The sequence below is a fragment of the Lepisma saccharinum genome, chromosome 3 (genome assembly GCF_977018435.1).
Source record: "Lepisma saccharinum chromosome 3, izLepSacc3.1, whole genome shotgun sequence".
NCBI lineage: Eukaryota > Metazoa > Arthropoda > Insecta > Zygentoma > Lepismatidae > Lepisma > Lepisma saccharinum.
Genome location: NC_139231.1, coordinates 51,794,330 through 51,810,561, shown reverse-complemented (window position 1 = coordinate 51,810,561; position 16,232 = coordinate 51,794,330). Strand labels below are relative to the sequence as shown.

The following is a 16,232-nucleotide window of genomic DNA, read 5'->3' as shown; positions in this document are numbered from 1 at the left end:
CGTTACTTTTCCTTCTACAGAAGCACCTGAGCAAAGCGTCTGCTTCACGACTACCTCTTTGGCGAAATCAGCAATACCGCAAACCTTAACATGGGGACTTCAGATCATCTCTGATTGCCACAGGCCTTAATATCCATATAAATAAAATTTTCGTCTCCTTGCTCCGTCTGAGACAGTGAGGTCCGCATTCAAGGACGACCTGTACTCCACTGAGTTCCACAATCTCCCTTCGTCTGTGTTTGTGCGACGGGGATTTGTTTGACGAGCGAAAGAGGTGGACGCTTTTAAGCCGTCCGGTTACCATAGTTACCAGAGAGACAGGGAGATTTCTAGCATCCTCAGTTCCAAGATTTGGTGGATGGATAAGGACTCCTAAAAGTCCTTGAGAAAGGTGGACCGTTGTTTCTCATTCAGCAGCTCGGAAGCCAAGATCGTGACCAAAGCACCCAGAAGGTCTCATCTAAACTGTTTTCCCCTCCCTTGGTGATTTTAATGCGGTCCCGGTCCTATATTACTATCGGGGGGAGGGGGGTCAGCTCTCGCTGTCACTTGACAGAGAACACCGCCGACTTCTCTGGAGTCTGGAGAAAGGTCTTCGGAAGGCCGTTATATACATCTCGATTGCGTAGGATCTGCTGGATTGGAAATATGCTAGTTTCCATAGATCGCTCTCCTAGTACTTTGGGATAAGGCACAGGAGCCATTCAAATGCAATTGTAAATTTGCTGGAAAGTTGCGGATGTTTAGATTCAGCTTCTCGCCACGGATTTCTTATGTGCATCAACTAAGTATATTTTCCCAAAGTTTAAAGTACGCCAAAGTTTAAAAATTGCTTGGTTTTAGCTTAAATACAATAGCTGACGAGTTCCCCGAGGTATATAGCAGCTGTGACGCTTTCAACAAAAAGGATCTAATTTTACGGAGATTAGCGTGGTCTCAACTTCAAAGTTTTTGTCGACAAACTGTAGTCCAAATAAATTCCCAATTTATAAAACTACTGCAGATTTTATTTTTTATTAGGTTCTGAAAGCGTACTTGTATCTCGTACATTTAGGGATAAAGGAATAAGAAAATTGCAAACATTCAATTGAGTTCATGTGACTTTCTATGGATAAGTAGGGATAATAACGAAATATATTGTATTATCCTACTACTTATACATCCATGCCATACGCAGAAGTAAGTCACGGATGTCTATAGTCCAGGCGTGTGACTTTCTACAAACTAAGATTTGGAATTCGAACAGCAATCACCGACCTGCATGGAGGAGTGGTTAGCGCAGCGTGCTACGACGCCAGGAGTCTCGGGTTCGAATCCCGGCCTGGACATGACTGATATTTGTGAGCGTCCTTTCCTCACTTTCAAAATTTCATCACTTATCCTCATCTTCGCGATTCGCCAAAACTGGCAGAAAAGCGAAGTAAAATAAACCAAATCAATCGATCAGCAAATCTCAATCTATGTATCTTTTGACTGCCATGAATTTTCGTGTAATGGTTACCAGCATAGCTTTTGTATGCCATCAACAGAGTCGTTCCAATACATCGCTTTCATTCAATCTCCAGAAAAACGCGCTTGCATTTACATCAATCAATATATCATGGGAACAATTTATTTTCTAATAAATGACTCGGCGCTTGCTTTATTTTCGGTGAAGCACACGTCAGGGTTAAATATCTTTTGGGGGGGGGGGTGGAGCGTTCGTCAAGTCCTCCATCCTTAGCGATGCAACACCTGAAACAAACCTGGTGATTTCGTGTTTAACAACTTCTCAACCAACATGAGTTTATTTACACCGGGAAACAGTCACCACTGAGCAAGTCCGAGTACTTTGCGATCCGCTGGGAAGAATAACAAGAGAGATTACTAGAACCTTTTCGTGCGCCCTCCCTCCTTCAACCTCCAAATAGACAGAGCTAAGATTGTCAGTTTAGGCAATTAAACGACTTCATCTATAGCCACGGTTAGGAAAACCCCAGATTACAACTTACAATCTCCATTTAACCTTAATCAAAGAGGACTGATTTGTAATTTTTGCCCGTCAATATTTACGGGTACAATATATGTGACTATCTCCATATACTGTCACCGAGGGCCCCGGAATCACACTTTCAGAGACAATGATTTAGACGACTAGAAATTGTAGGCACTCATGAAGTCAATGGAATGCAAAAAGGGTCACTACTGACCTTTATGAGTGCCAATTGTCGAGTTTTCTACACATGCAGCTTGAGCGTTATCTAAACCTATTCAGCTGGTGCCATCTATTATGAAAAACAGTAAATTACTGCGACCAGGCGACGACGAGAGCAAATGATTTTTGTAGGTTCCGCTTCAAATGTTTGTTCGTTTGCACGCGAGTGGAGGGAAATGATTCTGACATGATTGCGACGCCAAGCGATGGCTTATGACGAGACGGAATAAGCGAGTCCGTCTTGTTTGTTCTGCGCGTATTGTCACGTGTGATGGAAGGCCCCGGAAGAGGAGCGCCTGTTTCTGTTTGCCTCCGCCAGATGCCAGCTCGTTCGCTGTCTCGTATGCGAGTTTAATTAACTCCGAAGAGCTCTACGTTTAATCTCGGTGTTATTGGCCAAGTTTGCCGTCGAGGAGGGACCAACTCTCCGCTTACACTGGACCTCCTGGTCACAATGCCCACCCGCGGGGACAAGAGTTATGAGAAAACTTGTATTACAGTGAAAGCTGTGTGTGTGTGTGTTACCTGTTAACGAGATGTATGTTTGTTTACTAGGATTGAAGTGGTGTGTTTACGATTTCACAAGGGGCCTTTTCATTTTAGCGGTATTGATTAGCTTTTGTTTCCTGTATACGTATTGCACGGTTGCATCCTAGTAGCCTGAATTTTTAAAAAAACAATTCAGGTAACCAGTTGCAAGGGTAAGAAGGAGCCAGAGGGGAAGAAGTCCCCCCCTGAATGAAGTTGGTTGGCCATTCTGCCAGCAAATCATCGTTTAAGGGCCGGTTTGTCAATGTCTGGTCAACTTTTTGGTCAGCCAACCACCAGTTGGAGTTCACCTCCAGTCTTAACCAACACAGGGTTTTTCAATGTAAAAATAACCAAAGGTTCGTTGACCGTAAGTTCGGCCCGTAACAATTGTGAGTTTGCAATGCTGAGCGAGAAATTCGATGAAACTGACATCTAGGTGTGTAAATTCAAATTAAATTTCGCCTGGTGTGAAAAGGTCGAACTACAATAAGGTACATGCGGTTGTTGAAATTCATTGTTTACATTGTAAATACAGCAGAACTTAACGCGCGGGTATTTCGTTGCTACAAAGAAATACAAACTACAAGGGGGAAAACAATTACTACAGATTTGGCTTTTTTCCTAAAACAGATCGACTTCACAAACCACAAAATGGTATTAGGTAGTATAAATAATTATCCCTTCTAGGTACAGTACAAAATACACGACATCAAATATAAAGACAGCCTCCCAGATGGCGTCACCTTGTAATCAAACAAAGAACTCTATCTTGCTAATTAGGAATTAATGTGTTTTCATCTTGTACGTATCTTTCGACTAGAAGTACTAGGGTGAATAAAAAATTAAGTTACACCCCCCCGTAAAAAAAAAACCACATTAGATAGAAAAAAAATATTGGACGAAAACGCATGAACATTTAACTTTTTTCGACATAGTCACCTAGGTGTTCCAAGCACTTTTCATATCGTGTGACCAGTTTTTCGATTCCTTGTGTGTAAAAATTCCGTCCAATTTCTTTGAAGAACTTTGAGACTGCTTCCTGCACTTCCTCATCTGACGCGAAACGCTTATCCCCTAGGTCTTGTTTCAGAGTACTGAAAAGGTGGTAGTCACAGGGTGCCAAATCGGGGCTATAGGGAGGGTGAGACCACACTTCCCATTTGAATATCTGCAGTAAATCCTGTGTGACACCAGCTGTATGGGGGTAGCGTTGTCGTGAAGAAGAACAACCCCATCACTCAATCTTCCGGGCTTTCGATCTTTAATGGCTTTTCTCAGCTTCTTTAAAGTGTCACAGTATGTTGCGGCATTGGTTGTTGTTCCTCGGGGCACAAGCTCACTGCGAACAACGCCTTCGGAATCGAAGAAGATCGTCAGCATGGCCTTTCGAACGGTTGGACAGATTTTGGCTTTTCTTGGTGGTGGCGAATCCTTGTGTCTCCACTCCATGGATGCCCTCTTTGTTTCGAGAGTGTATTGGTGCACCCACGACTCATCTCCTGTGATGATTTTGCTCAGAAACTGCGGACCATCCATGGAATAACGCCGAAGAAATGACAGCGCAGCATCAAAACGTTGATTTTTGAGACGGTCGGTTAACAAGCACGGCACCCAGCGAGAGCACAGTTTACGATAACCCATCTGATCACGAATCAGCATAGACGCAATACCATTGGATATGTTCAGTTCACTTGCAATCTCTTAATTTTCACGCGGTGGATAGCAACAATGATTGCATTCACACGCTCCGCGTTGTCGATAGTGTTGACAGTTGCAGGCCGCCCGACACGCGGTTCGTCGTTCACGTTCGATCTTCCCTCTTCGAACATCTGGCACCAATTTGCGATCATAGGGCGTGACATCGCATTCTCACCATACACCTCGACAATTTGGCGATGGATTTCGCACCTCAATGTTGGACGCCACCTCAATACGACTCGTCATACTCACACTGTGACTACTCGCATACTACTAAACCAGCTGAAGCACGGCTGCTTCTGGTGTGTGAAGAAAACATTCCAGACAGTGTTGCCACCAAGCGTGATTATTTTATCTCTCTTTGTACACGAACACGGGTCGGGTGTAACTTACTTTCTGATTCACCCACGCAGATATATCCGCTTTGTATACTTTATTTTTCTCGGGAGAATTTAACATCACGGAGAAAATAAATATGTTCATTGAAAATTCATATTTTGTATTCAACTTTTACACACTATCTCTATCGGACGATATAAAAATACAACAATTTTTAATAAGTGTGTTAGGATCGCGCAAAATAAAATACATATAAATCTCAGAATAGTGGTAAATTAACGATAACAAGAAAAAAGTCAGCAGCAGGACTCGAACTCACGACATAAAACTATATCCTCACTCCAAGCTTCTGCCCTTACCAACTACAACAACTTGCCACTTGGGGTTCTCCTTCACGATAGGACAGATATTACTAGTATGTGCACACAAATGAGTCTGGCGACCATTTCCTTTGTTTTAGTGGATTTGATCCAAAATCCTCAGCACGAATTCCATTTTCCATAAAATTCTTCCTAATTGCAGTAATCTTTCTGTTACTGCGCACTTCATTTGAATTCTGCCAAGCACAACAAGTTTATTTTTACACCAATGTAAATTTTTATTGACTTATTTCCCGTTCAATGTGCCTGAGAAACTCTCTGGTGGAAATCAATCTTCCGATGAGGTAGCCATGTTTATTCGCAAACTACCAGTCATCTCGTTGACCTCCAGATGAAGCACGGATCAAGTTCAGTACCACTTAACCTCCAGTTGAGGAGCTGAAAAACCCAAATTGCTGTAACTTCTAGTTATTGCCCAACCTGAACTTTGATCGCACATTGAAAAACCGGCTCTAAGAACTCTTGAAGTGTGGTTAGTGTAATGTGTTGTAAGTTATGGCTATTTTTTTTTATTTTTTTTTTGTTATTCACATATTATATCAATGTATTATCGTTCATATCGTTCCGATTAACTAAATAATCTAAAATGGAATGCATACGGAAGTGGAACATTTGTTCAGATATACGGGTTTTACCACTTTAACAGCGTGTAGAAGATATAAAGAGAAACTAATTTTCTTAACATTTTTGTCCTTGAGAAGTCGCTACGAGACTTCAATAAATAGCATTTTATCCTGCATGCATGCAACATTGGACACATTCATGGTTGCCAGTGGTATTTTATTTTTTCTGTCGGAGGACGATAAACTTTTTGGCAAGCTGCGGACAGATTGTGTAACGAATCAAGGCAAAGGCCGCCGGCCTCCGTGGCGGAATGATTCAGCGTGACGTCCTACGAAGCCAGGTTCCAGATTCGAACCACGAGTGCTTCATTCACCAGATGATTGATCATTCACATCGTCATGATAAACCCAAGACGTACAGCAACACATGTATGTATGTATATTGTGAAACACGTACGATTTAAGGGGGTGGGTTTAAACTCTGCTAACTCAAGCTGCTAACCTGTCTGCGACATGATACTGTTTCCAAAGTACACTCTCGTCTTCAGGATCTTATCCTACAGAAAAAAAAAAACATGTGAGTGGCATCCGTGATTCTGCATCATGACGTTATGTGTACAGGGGATATATTTTTTATTCGAGGGTCTGTAGCGTCGAAAGGAGGCATCAACGAGCAAAACATAAGAAAAGTTGTTCGCCTTGTCCTCTTCACGTTTTAAAAGGTTTTGTACGGCGGCAACACTTTGTACGACTGTTCTTTTTCTATCAAGTTTAGTGTTGCTTTTAAATAAATAACACTATTATCATCCCATTACATTATGAACCTATCCTTCATACCCACAAAAAAAGAAGAGCAGGTGTAATTACCGTATGAAGAAACGATGGTGACCGCACAACTCCGCCTGGATACGTCTGGCAGCGTTATCTTTCTCTTAAAAACCCTTTCCGCAAATTCCCTGCTGGTCCTCGTATTTTGCACAGTTAAGTTTCGCTGACCTCGCAGCTAATTAAATTGGAAGTTGCAGGCGCAGAAGGTTGGACCGCGTCCAAGCCACTCGGATCCAGCGCAATGATACACTTGTCTGAACAAACTCATTTGCACCTAAAAGTTGCGAACGTTACACATCACTCCCCGTGTTATTTCTGTGGGCGGGTGGGCCATGGAAACAGACATTGTAACACTGATGAAAACGTGGCTAATTACACATGGATGTGGTCGAACAATATACAAACAGAGGTGTAATTATTAAACAACACGAGAACGTCAATTGTGCCTGGGTGGGGATTATGTTCCGTGAATCAGGCCTCTGCTCTCTACTTAACAATTAGTGTTTCAAACTTTTCTTTATGCACAGAAGCGAGTCGAAACTGAACCAACAGTACCAACTCTATTTTCTCTGTTTCGAGTTGTTACTTTCTGTACCGATCTTGATTTTCTATATTATTCAGTGCTCATATCACCTCTCTTTCTGCTTGTTAATATTTTAGGGTTGTCTACTCTACTGCTTAATTTCATTACATTTAGTTCCTACATGTATCTATCTCCCCTTTAGGACCTATCCATATACCTCTCGCTTTTAGTGTCTGCATCAACGTGCCTATATTGTTCTATTATTAGTGTCAATATCCCCTTCTTTTAGGGTATATAGTTCCCTCTGTCAGTATCCATATCACATTCTACTGATGTGTGGCATAGTTGTAATGTCGCCGCCTTGTAATGAATGGGTTCGATAACCGTTGGAGGCACATTGCACAGCGGTTCGGATTCCACTTTAAACTGTAGTTCCAGTCTCGATTAGCTTATTTGTGCTTAAAACAAAAATCCAAGTTCAAACAATTCTACTTATGTCCATTTTCTGCTCTTTAGATGTTTATATTGTATCACTCCCTCTCCTTTCGGTGCCTGTCACTCTCGTTGTGTGCCTATTTCCTTCCTCCTTTTATTGTCTATTAGTCTTGGTATCTATATTCTACAAACACTATATTAAGGCATATTTCCTTCCTTCATTCATTCTCTTTTAGTGCTCCTGTTTGCTCTTTTACAATCCGTATCACCCCTCTTTGAGTTTACATCAGTTTCTTTTGGTGCTTATTTTCTTCTTCTCTAGTGCCTGTATCCCTATCTTTGGTCTCAGGCCTATATCTATCTTTTTAATGCATATATAATTTTCTCGAAAGGCCAACCTCCTGCACTTTCATATCCTATATCTCACTTCGTTTGGTGCATTATTTAGTGTCTTTAACATTTATATTTTTGTATGTATAAGTACTCTCTCTGTGTGCTAGATAATTCTCTTTGTGCGTGAAATGGTGAGCATGTATCTGTGTGTGCGTTTGTAAATTGTATACGTTTTGGTATTCCTTATTATTATTTTTTTTTCCTTTTATACTTTATTAGTAAACAAGATGTGAGATAATGTCGAAGTATATGGTTAAGTGGAAGAAAATGTACTATAGCCTTATCTTTGCCATGTACAAAGTCAAAAATAAATAAACTTCCTCATTCCTCCCTCCTTTTTTCCTTTTAATAACTTTTACATAATTGCTGTGGTGGAAATATTCAACTGACAACGATAATGTAAACTAAAAAAGATATTCCACTTTTGTGGTGTTGGGACTAACACTTCTCGCGACAAATCTGCCTAATTTATTTATCTCGAACACTATTTCTTACCATGGACGTCCATTAAGCGTTTCAACTGCGAATCAGTGAATTGATTAAAACTCACTGCAACAGACTGATTTACTAACTTTCGTTTACTAACTTATTACTAAGAGCGCACGTAAGCGTTAAAGATATCACTTACCAGATACCACATCTGAGGCCACTTGGGGTCATTGAGGGGAGTGCGAGACACACGCGATGATCGCGTTCTCATGGGGAGGTAGTCACGTTTCACCCTTCGGCGGATTTCCTGTTGGCGAGCATACTTCACCTGGAAAGCAAAGGATAACAATCAGATTTCACCACGATAAAATGAATATCCTGAAAAAGTACTAAATTACTATATGTAGATGTACAGTCATCGGTAATAAAAATACGACACCTAGATCCTGACGCTTCCCTGCAAGGCGTTGTGTGTGTTGCTAACTCTACGGCGAAAAGAGGATTTCAATAGCAAATTTCCAATGACATCTTCTTCCGCCGCCGTAGAGTTACGTAACGCATTAAAGGGAAGCCAGTATTTCAGGATCTTTGTGTTGCGTTTTTATTGCCGGTGACTGTACATTTTTAACGGTAAATAAATGATATATTAACATTACTAAGAATGTCTTGTTCAGTTACTCAGTTTTTGACGTTTCGGACAACAGAATTAAGAATGAAGTTATGGAGAGTTTCTCCTCGAAATTTGAGTGACATTCTGCTCTGCGGCAGTGTGGTCAATTAGAAACATCGAAACGTTCTGAAAGGCAGACCATGTACAGTCACGGACACTTCTGAGTTGTTACGATTCTATTGGCGTTACAACCCATAACTGTCCGTGACTGTACCTCAGGGGAATATTTAAAGGTATTTTTTTGTCATTGTCATTGCTAGGCAAGTTTAAGGAATCAAGGGAATGCGTTAAGAATTCTTCATCACTGATATATGTAGAGCATAAGAGGATGCAAAGAATATTTTAAAATAATGTTTCACTCATGGGATATAAGGCAAGAATACCCAGGGAATATTTAAAGGATTATTCACTATTGGGAGATAAGATCAAAGATCCAAGGAATATTTGAAGGATAGTTTACCATTAGAACTTAGACAAGAAGATCGAGAGAATATTTATAACACCCACATTGGTGTTGAACCAATAGTAATTTTTATATTGTTATGTTGTGAAAACAATAGCGAATTTTCACGAAATACACTGAGCATAAAACACACGAAAGGTCTCTACGGACGAACTCTATGTCAACACTAATAATAAATATTGTCTGGTCTAGTTTGAAAGTTTGGTTAGAATTTTCTCTGCAGTTAATGGTCTTTGTAGTTCTGACTGTTGGGTGTATCTTTTCGTTCTTATCCACATTCACACCAAATATCGCCCTTTTCATTCAGGAAATATTCGCATTAGACAAGAACAAATTCACAACATTGGGAGGTTTCATCACCTTTTTGTTCTGAGGTCACAGAGGACTGTGCCAGGTATGAAACGCAACGACTGAAGCAGAAGACAGATTGTTCCATAATGGCGGAACGAACATTTGAATTGCATGTAAGGTACCAGTCACGCGGACAGCTGAAATGAAAAATTCCCAGCTCTTGCGTCCCACAGCAGGGACACCGACAGCAATAACGTTTTGATCAAATTGTCAATACCATCATAAATTTTACGGGCTGCGGACCATTTGGCCTCGAGTTGAGAGCGGTTCAGTGTTCACAGCTGAGAAGGGAGAACGAGCAATGTTTCCAGATGTAGATGCTACTCTTCTTTCATTATTTGGATGGAAAAACAATGGAGGTGTTAATTGTCCATCGGCAAAGGAGTTATTGTACTAATGTAATATTCTGTTGGTTGAGATGCCAGTCAACGGGTCTCCCCGATAGCCTAGATGTTAAGAAATTTTCGGGATGGATTTCCAGTAGATGCATGTACACTGTCGTTAACGTCGCATTTCTACCTCTCTAGGTTAGTCACGGCGACGACGATGAATGGTGTAATGAAAAATTACATGAAGCGTGCAAGCCTCTGTTCGATCCTTCGACTTCCAGTTTCGGAGTGCGCTACGTCAATCACTCCGCCACAGAGGATGGCTGCAGTGGTTTTTTCATTGGGTCACGCGTGGTAAGCGCATCGAATCCCGTCTTTTCTGGCTCTCGAGACTGGAGTTTACTACTTCTATTCAAGTAGCTACCCAATTGTCCTCAAGACGCTGGGTCAACATTTTTGGGAACGCACACCAAAAAATTGTACCCGAGACAGCTCACACCAAAGGCGAGAGTGTTTGTTAGCCATCTGGCTACGCAGGAGCTGACTGACCTAGACGAACAAAAAGTGGGCGTGCGATTTTACGAAGCCGTCTCCCCCCGTGACAGCTTTCTTTAGTTACCCAAGAACAAAAGAACCCTCCATCAGAAAATTTGTGAAATACCGTTTGTACAGATCAAAAATTAAAGTTCGAGTAATCTCAAGGTAGGAGCATTTAGTGCTCATACACACTAACAAGCAAAAGCTTCTGCCCCAGAACACAAGGGTAGCTCTACTAACGACCAAGGGTCAACGGGCCATTTTGAGACTGTCAAGGGTACCCTACAGAAGGAGGAGAAACTCCCAAGACTAATCTGAAAGGTGATCAATATATCAAGATGAGAATGGAGAGGGAGGGATCATATTGGCGAAGGGAAGAACGAAAGGGAACTGCCAAAGGGAATTATGGGTAGTAAGGAGACTGAAAAGGGGAAAGGACTTTTACACACTTCGTTCCATAAAATACTTTCATGACGAAGGGTAATGGGAATCTGGACTTAACAAAGAGGTCGATGTCATAGCTATACGAGACATAATATTTCCCTCTGGTCAACGTTTAAATACATTCCATTGCGTTATTATAGCTTTAGTGTTGGCATGGACTCCTAATTCGGCGTAATTCATTGTCTATCTTCTTGCCTACTATCTATTGTAGCGAGAGGACATTACTCTCGAAACGTAGTGACAGAATATATACTCGGTAAAAAGACAATGAATGATGCGTGATTAATACTGAAATGAAGACCGACTATCATTCGCGCAAATAGTAGCTCTACTGGTTGACACGTAGCATTCATTGCTGGCTAACATCTAGCATTGGACAGATGAACACCGATCGCGTGTAAATTAAATTCGTATAAGTCCAATAATTTTAATTTTTCAAGCTTACTGAAATTATAATATATCAACGTAATATTAATTGCCAGACACTTATTATTCTGTTATAGCAGGTAGTTTCTTCTGGTTATTGTTTACGTATATATCTTGTAGCTTTTACGCTTTCGATGGCTAGGATTTTTATGACTTATCATATTTTTTTTGGTAAGGTTGATGTGTTCCCTAAATACCAGGTGGTTATAATTAAAGTGACGGTGTTCAGAGTGGTACAGCACGGGCTGTAATGAGAGTAGCAGTCTGAAACTTCGTAGATATGATAATGAAGCAATGCGCTCGCGAATTATGCAAAAAAAAAAAAAAAAAAAAAAAAAAAAAAAAAAAAAAAAAAAAAAAAAAAAAATAGTTCCAATTCTCGCCACCAGGGTAAAAAATGGCGCTGTAAGCAGTCAAAACGTGGAATTTTCCGTAACTCTGACGTCAAAGTCGGTGACATTGCCTAACCATTATGTGAGCTCCCTGGTTGTTGTTGGTGACGCTTGTTGCTTTTTTTTCCTTTAGTGATGTGAATGTTCGCCGAACATTAAAAGTTTGATTTTTCCCGTGTAAAAAGCAATGGCTATTGTGAAGAAAGACCGTGCACTGCTAGTGAAGTTGTTTTACCAGAATGGGAGCAATAGTAACGCTGCACTGCGGAAATATCGCCAACAGAAAGGGCTGAGAAGAGGGCCCATGTCAATTAATGGGCTGAAGAAGATGATGAAGAAATTCGAGGAAACAGGTGAATTGGGTGTTGCACCAGGGAGAGGAAGGTGGCCCATCCCCGTGGAAGTTGTGGACGAAGTTGCTGTAGCTGTAGCTGACCCTGCAGCACATGCCTCAACTTCTGCAACCAGTGCTAGAGCTGTGGCACGTGAATTGTCACTCCCCTGGTCAACAGTTCGCAAGGTATTGCGGTGCATTTTACACTGGTATCCCTACAAGATTCAAATTGTGCACCAATTGAAACCCCAAGATATTCCACAACGCCGTGAGTTTGCCCATCGGTTTTTGGCACGCATGGAAGTGGATGACATGTGGCCGGGGAATATGCTGTGGACTGACGAGGCGCATTTTACTCTGGTCGGTACAGTGAATACTCAGAACTGTCGCATATGGGGTTCCACTCGTCCACATGTTGTGCAGGAACAACCATTGCACTCAGTTTACGTGATTGCTTGGTGTGGGTTCACTAGCTCCTTCATTCTTGGTCCGTTTTTCTTTGAGGAGATGACACCTTGAGGGCCTGTTAGGTGTACAGTGACATCTGCACGTTATAGGGACCTCCTTGTGCAACACGTGATTCCAGCTTTGCAAGAACGGAACTGTGAACACACCACCATTTTCATGCAAGATGGGGCAACACCACATGTCGCTCGCCACGTGAAAGATTTGCTGCGAGAAACCTTCACTAATGACCGCATCATCTCTAGGCAGTTTCCAGATGATTGGCCTTCCAGATCCCCCGACCTTAATCCATGTGACTTCTGGCTGTGGGGATATTTAAAAGATCGTGTCTATCAGGGACATGTCCGGTCTCTGCCTGATCTGAAAGCTAGCATACAACGACATGTCGCTCAGATTTCACCAGACATGCTGCGAGCAACTGTCGATCATGCCGTGTTACGAATGCAGCATGTTGCTGAATTGGGAGGCCATATTGAACAGTTCTTGTAACCATAGTTCCTAATAAACATGCCAGAATCATTGTTCTCGTGTGTTTGATCTTTCCTGCCTATTTCCTGTAACTATACCACGTTTTGACTGCTTACAGCGCCATTTTTTACCCTGGTGGCGAGAATTGGAACTATTTTTTTTTTTTTTTTTGCATAATTCGCGAGCGCATTGCTTCATTAGCATATCTACGAAGTTTCAGACTGCTACTCTCATTACAGCCCGTGCTATACCACTCTGAACACCGTCACTTTAATTATAACCACCTTGTATATAGAAATTCATATTGTGAAGAAACTAATTGAATTCAGGTGCTTTTTAAGGGCATATTTTCGCTTTTTCAAGAAATATACAGTCATTTTCCAAGTGGATTCGTTCTTACTCCCATGCTCACTCGAGTTCTTTTTTTTTTTTTTTTTTTTTTTTTTTTACTGCAGGAAAATCTTTTTCATTTTTAATTGAAAATTAACAGAAAGTATTCATTGTGCATTTCAACTCATCAGGCCCCTAAAGTGAACTACAAATAGTATGTATATGAGAATATTTCAGCATAAGTTAGATATTGATGTTTGAAACAGTCTAGTTATAAGGGCATATTTTTCAAAACTATAGTGCATATTTTGTAAAATTTTAGGTCGTAAGAGCATATTTTATTTTGTATATTTTGGTGATTTTTAGGTGATAAAAATCCTAGCCCTAGTAGTAACTATTGGATTTAAATTAGCATTGAATCAACATCAAAAACATTCAACTTAAAAAAAAATAGCCTTCATTTTACAAACTCTATTGGCAATTGGTCACAGATAAACATACAGATGCGCTGATTCCCAAATGAAAAAGCTAACATAGATGACAGTAAAGTCAGGGCATGACATGGTTAATTCCTTTTTCTTTAATACTTTGAAGGTAGTCTTGTACGGCCGTTCATCAGTGAGGATGAACCACACCATCCCTATCATCAGGACTCCCCACCCACCTGGTTTCCTGTTAAGCCTTTCTACTTACATCACTCGGCTACAGCCACATCAAATGCATTCTCATAACCAGACGATTGTTGCAATTGAAACAAATTAATGCGGTCAGAGCGGGATTCCATCGCGGTTTAGATAACAGAATCGTGTCCCTGCTGATGAATCTTTAATTGTAAACGTTAAAAGGGCCACCATAAATAATATCTTCCCATCATGCGTTGGGAGGAGGTGGGGGAATAAGAGGGGGGATGATTTGTCACGCAAAGCGGTTGCATGTTTGAAAATTCGACCGCAGATATCAGAGGAGCGCTTTTGCCAAAACGCTCTTTTTGTTTTCTTTTCTTTTTTTTTTTTTTTTTTTTTTTTTACAAAAACAGTGCGAGTTTCGGTCGCATATCTCTGACGGCATTTCCCGCTATCAAGAGTTAATGAAAGTTGCACAAAATGCACGGAATGTGACCCTTTTTTCCGGGATTTTAACAACGCAAACTACAGGATTTCGTGTTCGAAATCACTGCGCCCGGAAGATTAAAAAGCAGGCTGACCTTCCAAAGTAACCCTTGACTTCCACACACCCTGCACATATCCGATGCACGCACATAAATCTCGCCACACGTTAAGCTAAGCTACCTTCATAGCTCTTTTATGTGCACGTGATGGGCTGGAAATCGCGGGGAAAGCCGCGGAAAAAATCAGTAAATCGTACACAAGGGAATGTTATTGTTCTTGCTATTAGTACAATGACCTGTAACTTGATGTTTTCTACATCTTATATTTACTTAATATGTGCACTTTAGTATTTAACGAGTATTTGGATTACTTTAAAGAAAATATATGCATAATTTCTTATAGGCTATTACTTTCTAGAAACAATAATGTTATACCTATTTGCTGAAAAGTAACTCATTAATATACGTATACACGTATGTATATATATATCAAGGAGTCTATTAAAAATACCATTAACAATTATTTATCATACATATACATATGAGATGTACTATGTAGAAATGCATATATGATAAGAGTCCTGTGCATGGACCCATTTTCGCTCGTTCGTGTCTCCCCCCTTCAATCATAAACATATGTAAAATAACCGTAGTTTCAGCCCACGATCATATATTTCATTTTCATATATCACTGTGTATTGGTAAGATGGATTAAACTACATTTTAACATGGAGATGATGGCTATGTTTACTTAAGTTTTAATTTCGCTGCGTCTGTCACTTCACGATCTATATTTAAGAACCACTGCCACAGGCGGCTACACGTGTACTACCCGGCTTCGAGTGTATACAGCTCGTTTTGCCTATTCGAGCGTTATTTGCTCGAGCGAAAAAGTTCTCAATTCCGTACGCTATCTAGCGTCGCTCGTGCGAACTATCTGGCGCTCGAGCGAAATTCTCTCTCTGCAGCACTCTAATATATGACAAATTGTACGGTAATTTACAACTCTACGCTGGGAGAAACTAAGCACTGTCGACTTTATTGGTGTTCGAAAGGCCCATTGCGGTGTCGCTGGCGGAGAGAATTCCACACAGGTAAAACAGCGACAACGAAAAATCAGGCGACTCCAGGACTAGTTCGGTAACTCATTTTTCGCTGAAATTTCTGCATCGTCTCGAACATCCCCTGTTTGTGCCAAATCGTAAGGTAGATGGCAGTAGTATATAAACGTGCAGTGCAAACACGTGTTTGATACAAGCCGTGCAGATAAGGATGGTCGCGTTACATGCGTACCGAACCACAATGAACAAGGACGCGAGATTCCCTCAGGAAGCAAGCGGAGGCCTGCCTCGTAATCCCGGGGAAGTGTTCCCTCAATCTTGCGCCTTAATAGTCCCGGAGTTTACTCTGGCGACGGCCTAAAGGATCAGTCCGAACTGGGGGACCGTTTTCCGCAGAGCCATTGAAGGCGGGAAGACAAACAGCCTTGTTTATGGGTTTACAACATACGGCTTGATCTTTATGGGAGTTCCTTCGAAGTCTCCAGGAACTTCCAGAAGTGCGGGAGGGATTACACCCCACCTCCCCCCCACCCCGCCCTTG

The 16,232-nt window shown here is 41.2% G+C and overlaps 1 protein-coding gene across 2 annotated transcripts in view; it reads right to left on the bottom strand.

Moving 5' to 3' along the window:
- Positions 1–16,232, bottom strand: part of LOC145985027 (furin-like protease 1) — an 844,450-nt gene that overhangs the window by 126,466 nt on the left and 701,752 nt on the right. For both annotated transcript variants that reach the window (XM_083118535.1, XM_083118536.1), the window contains one exon: positions 8,513–8,641. In XM_083118535.1, coding sequence (XP_082974661.1) covers positions 8,513–8,641 — 129 coding nt within the window. The remainder of the gene's footprint in view (positions 1–8,512; positions 8,642–16,232) is intronic.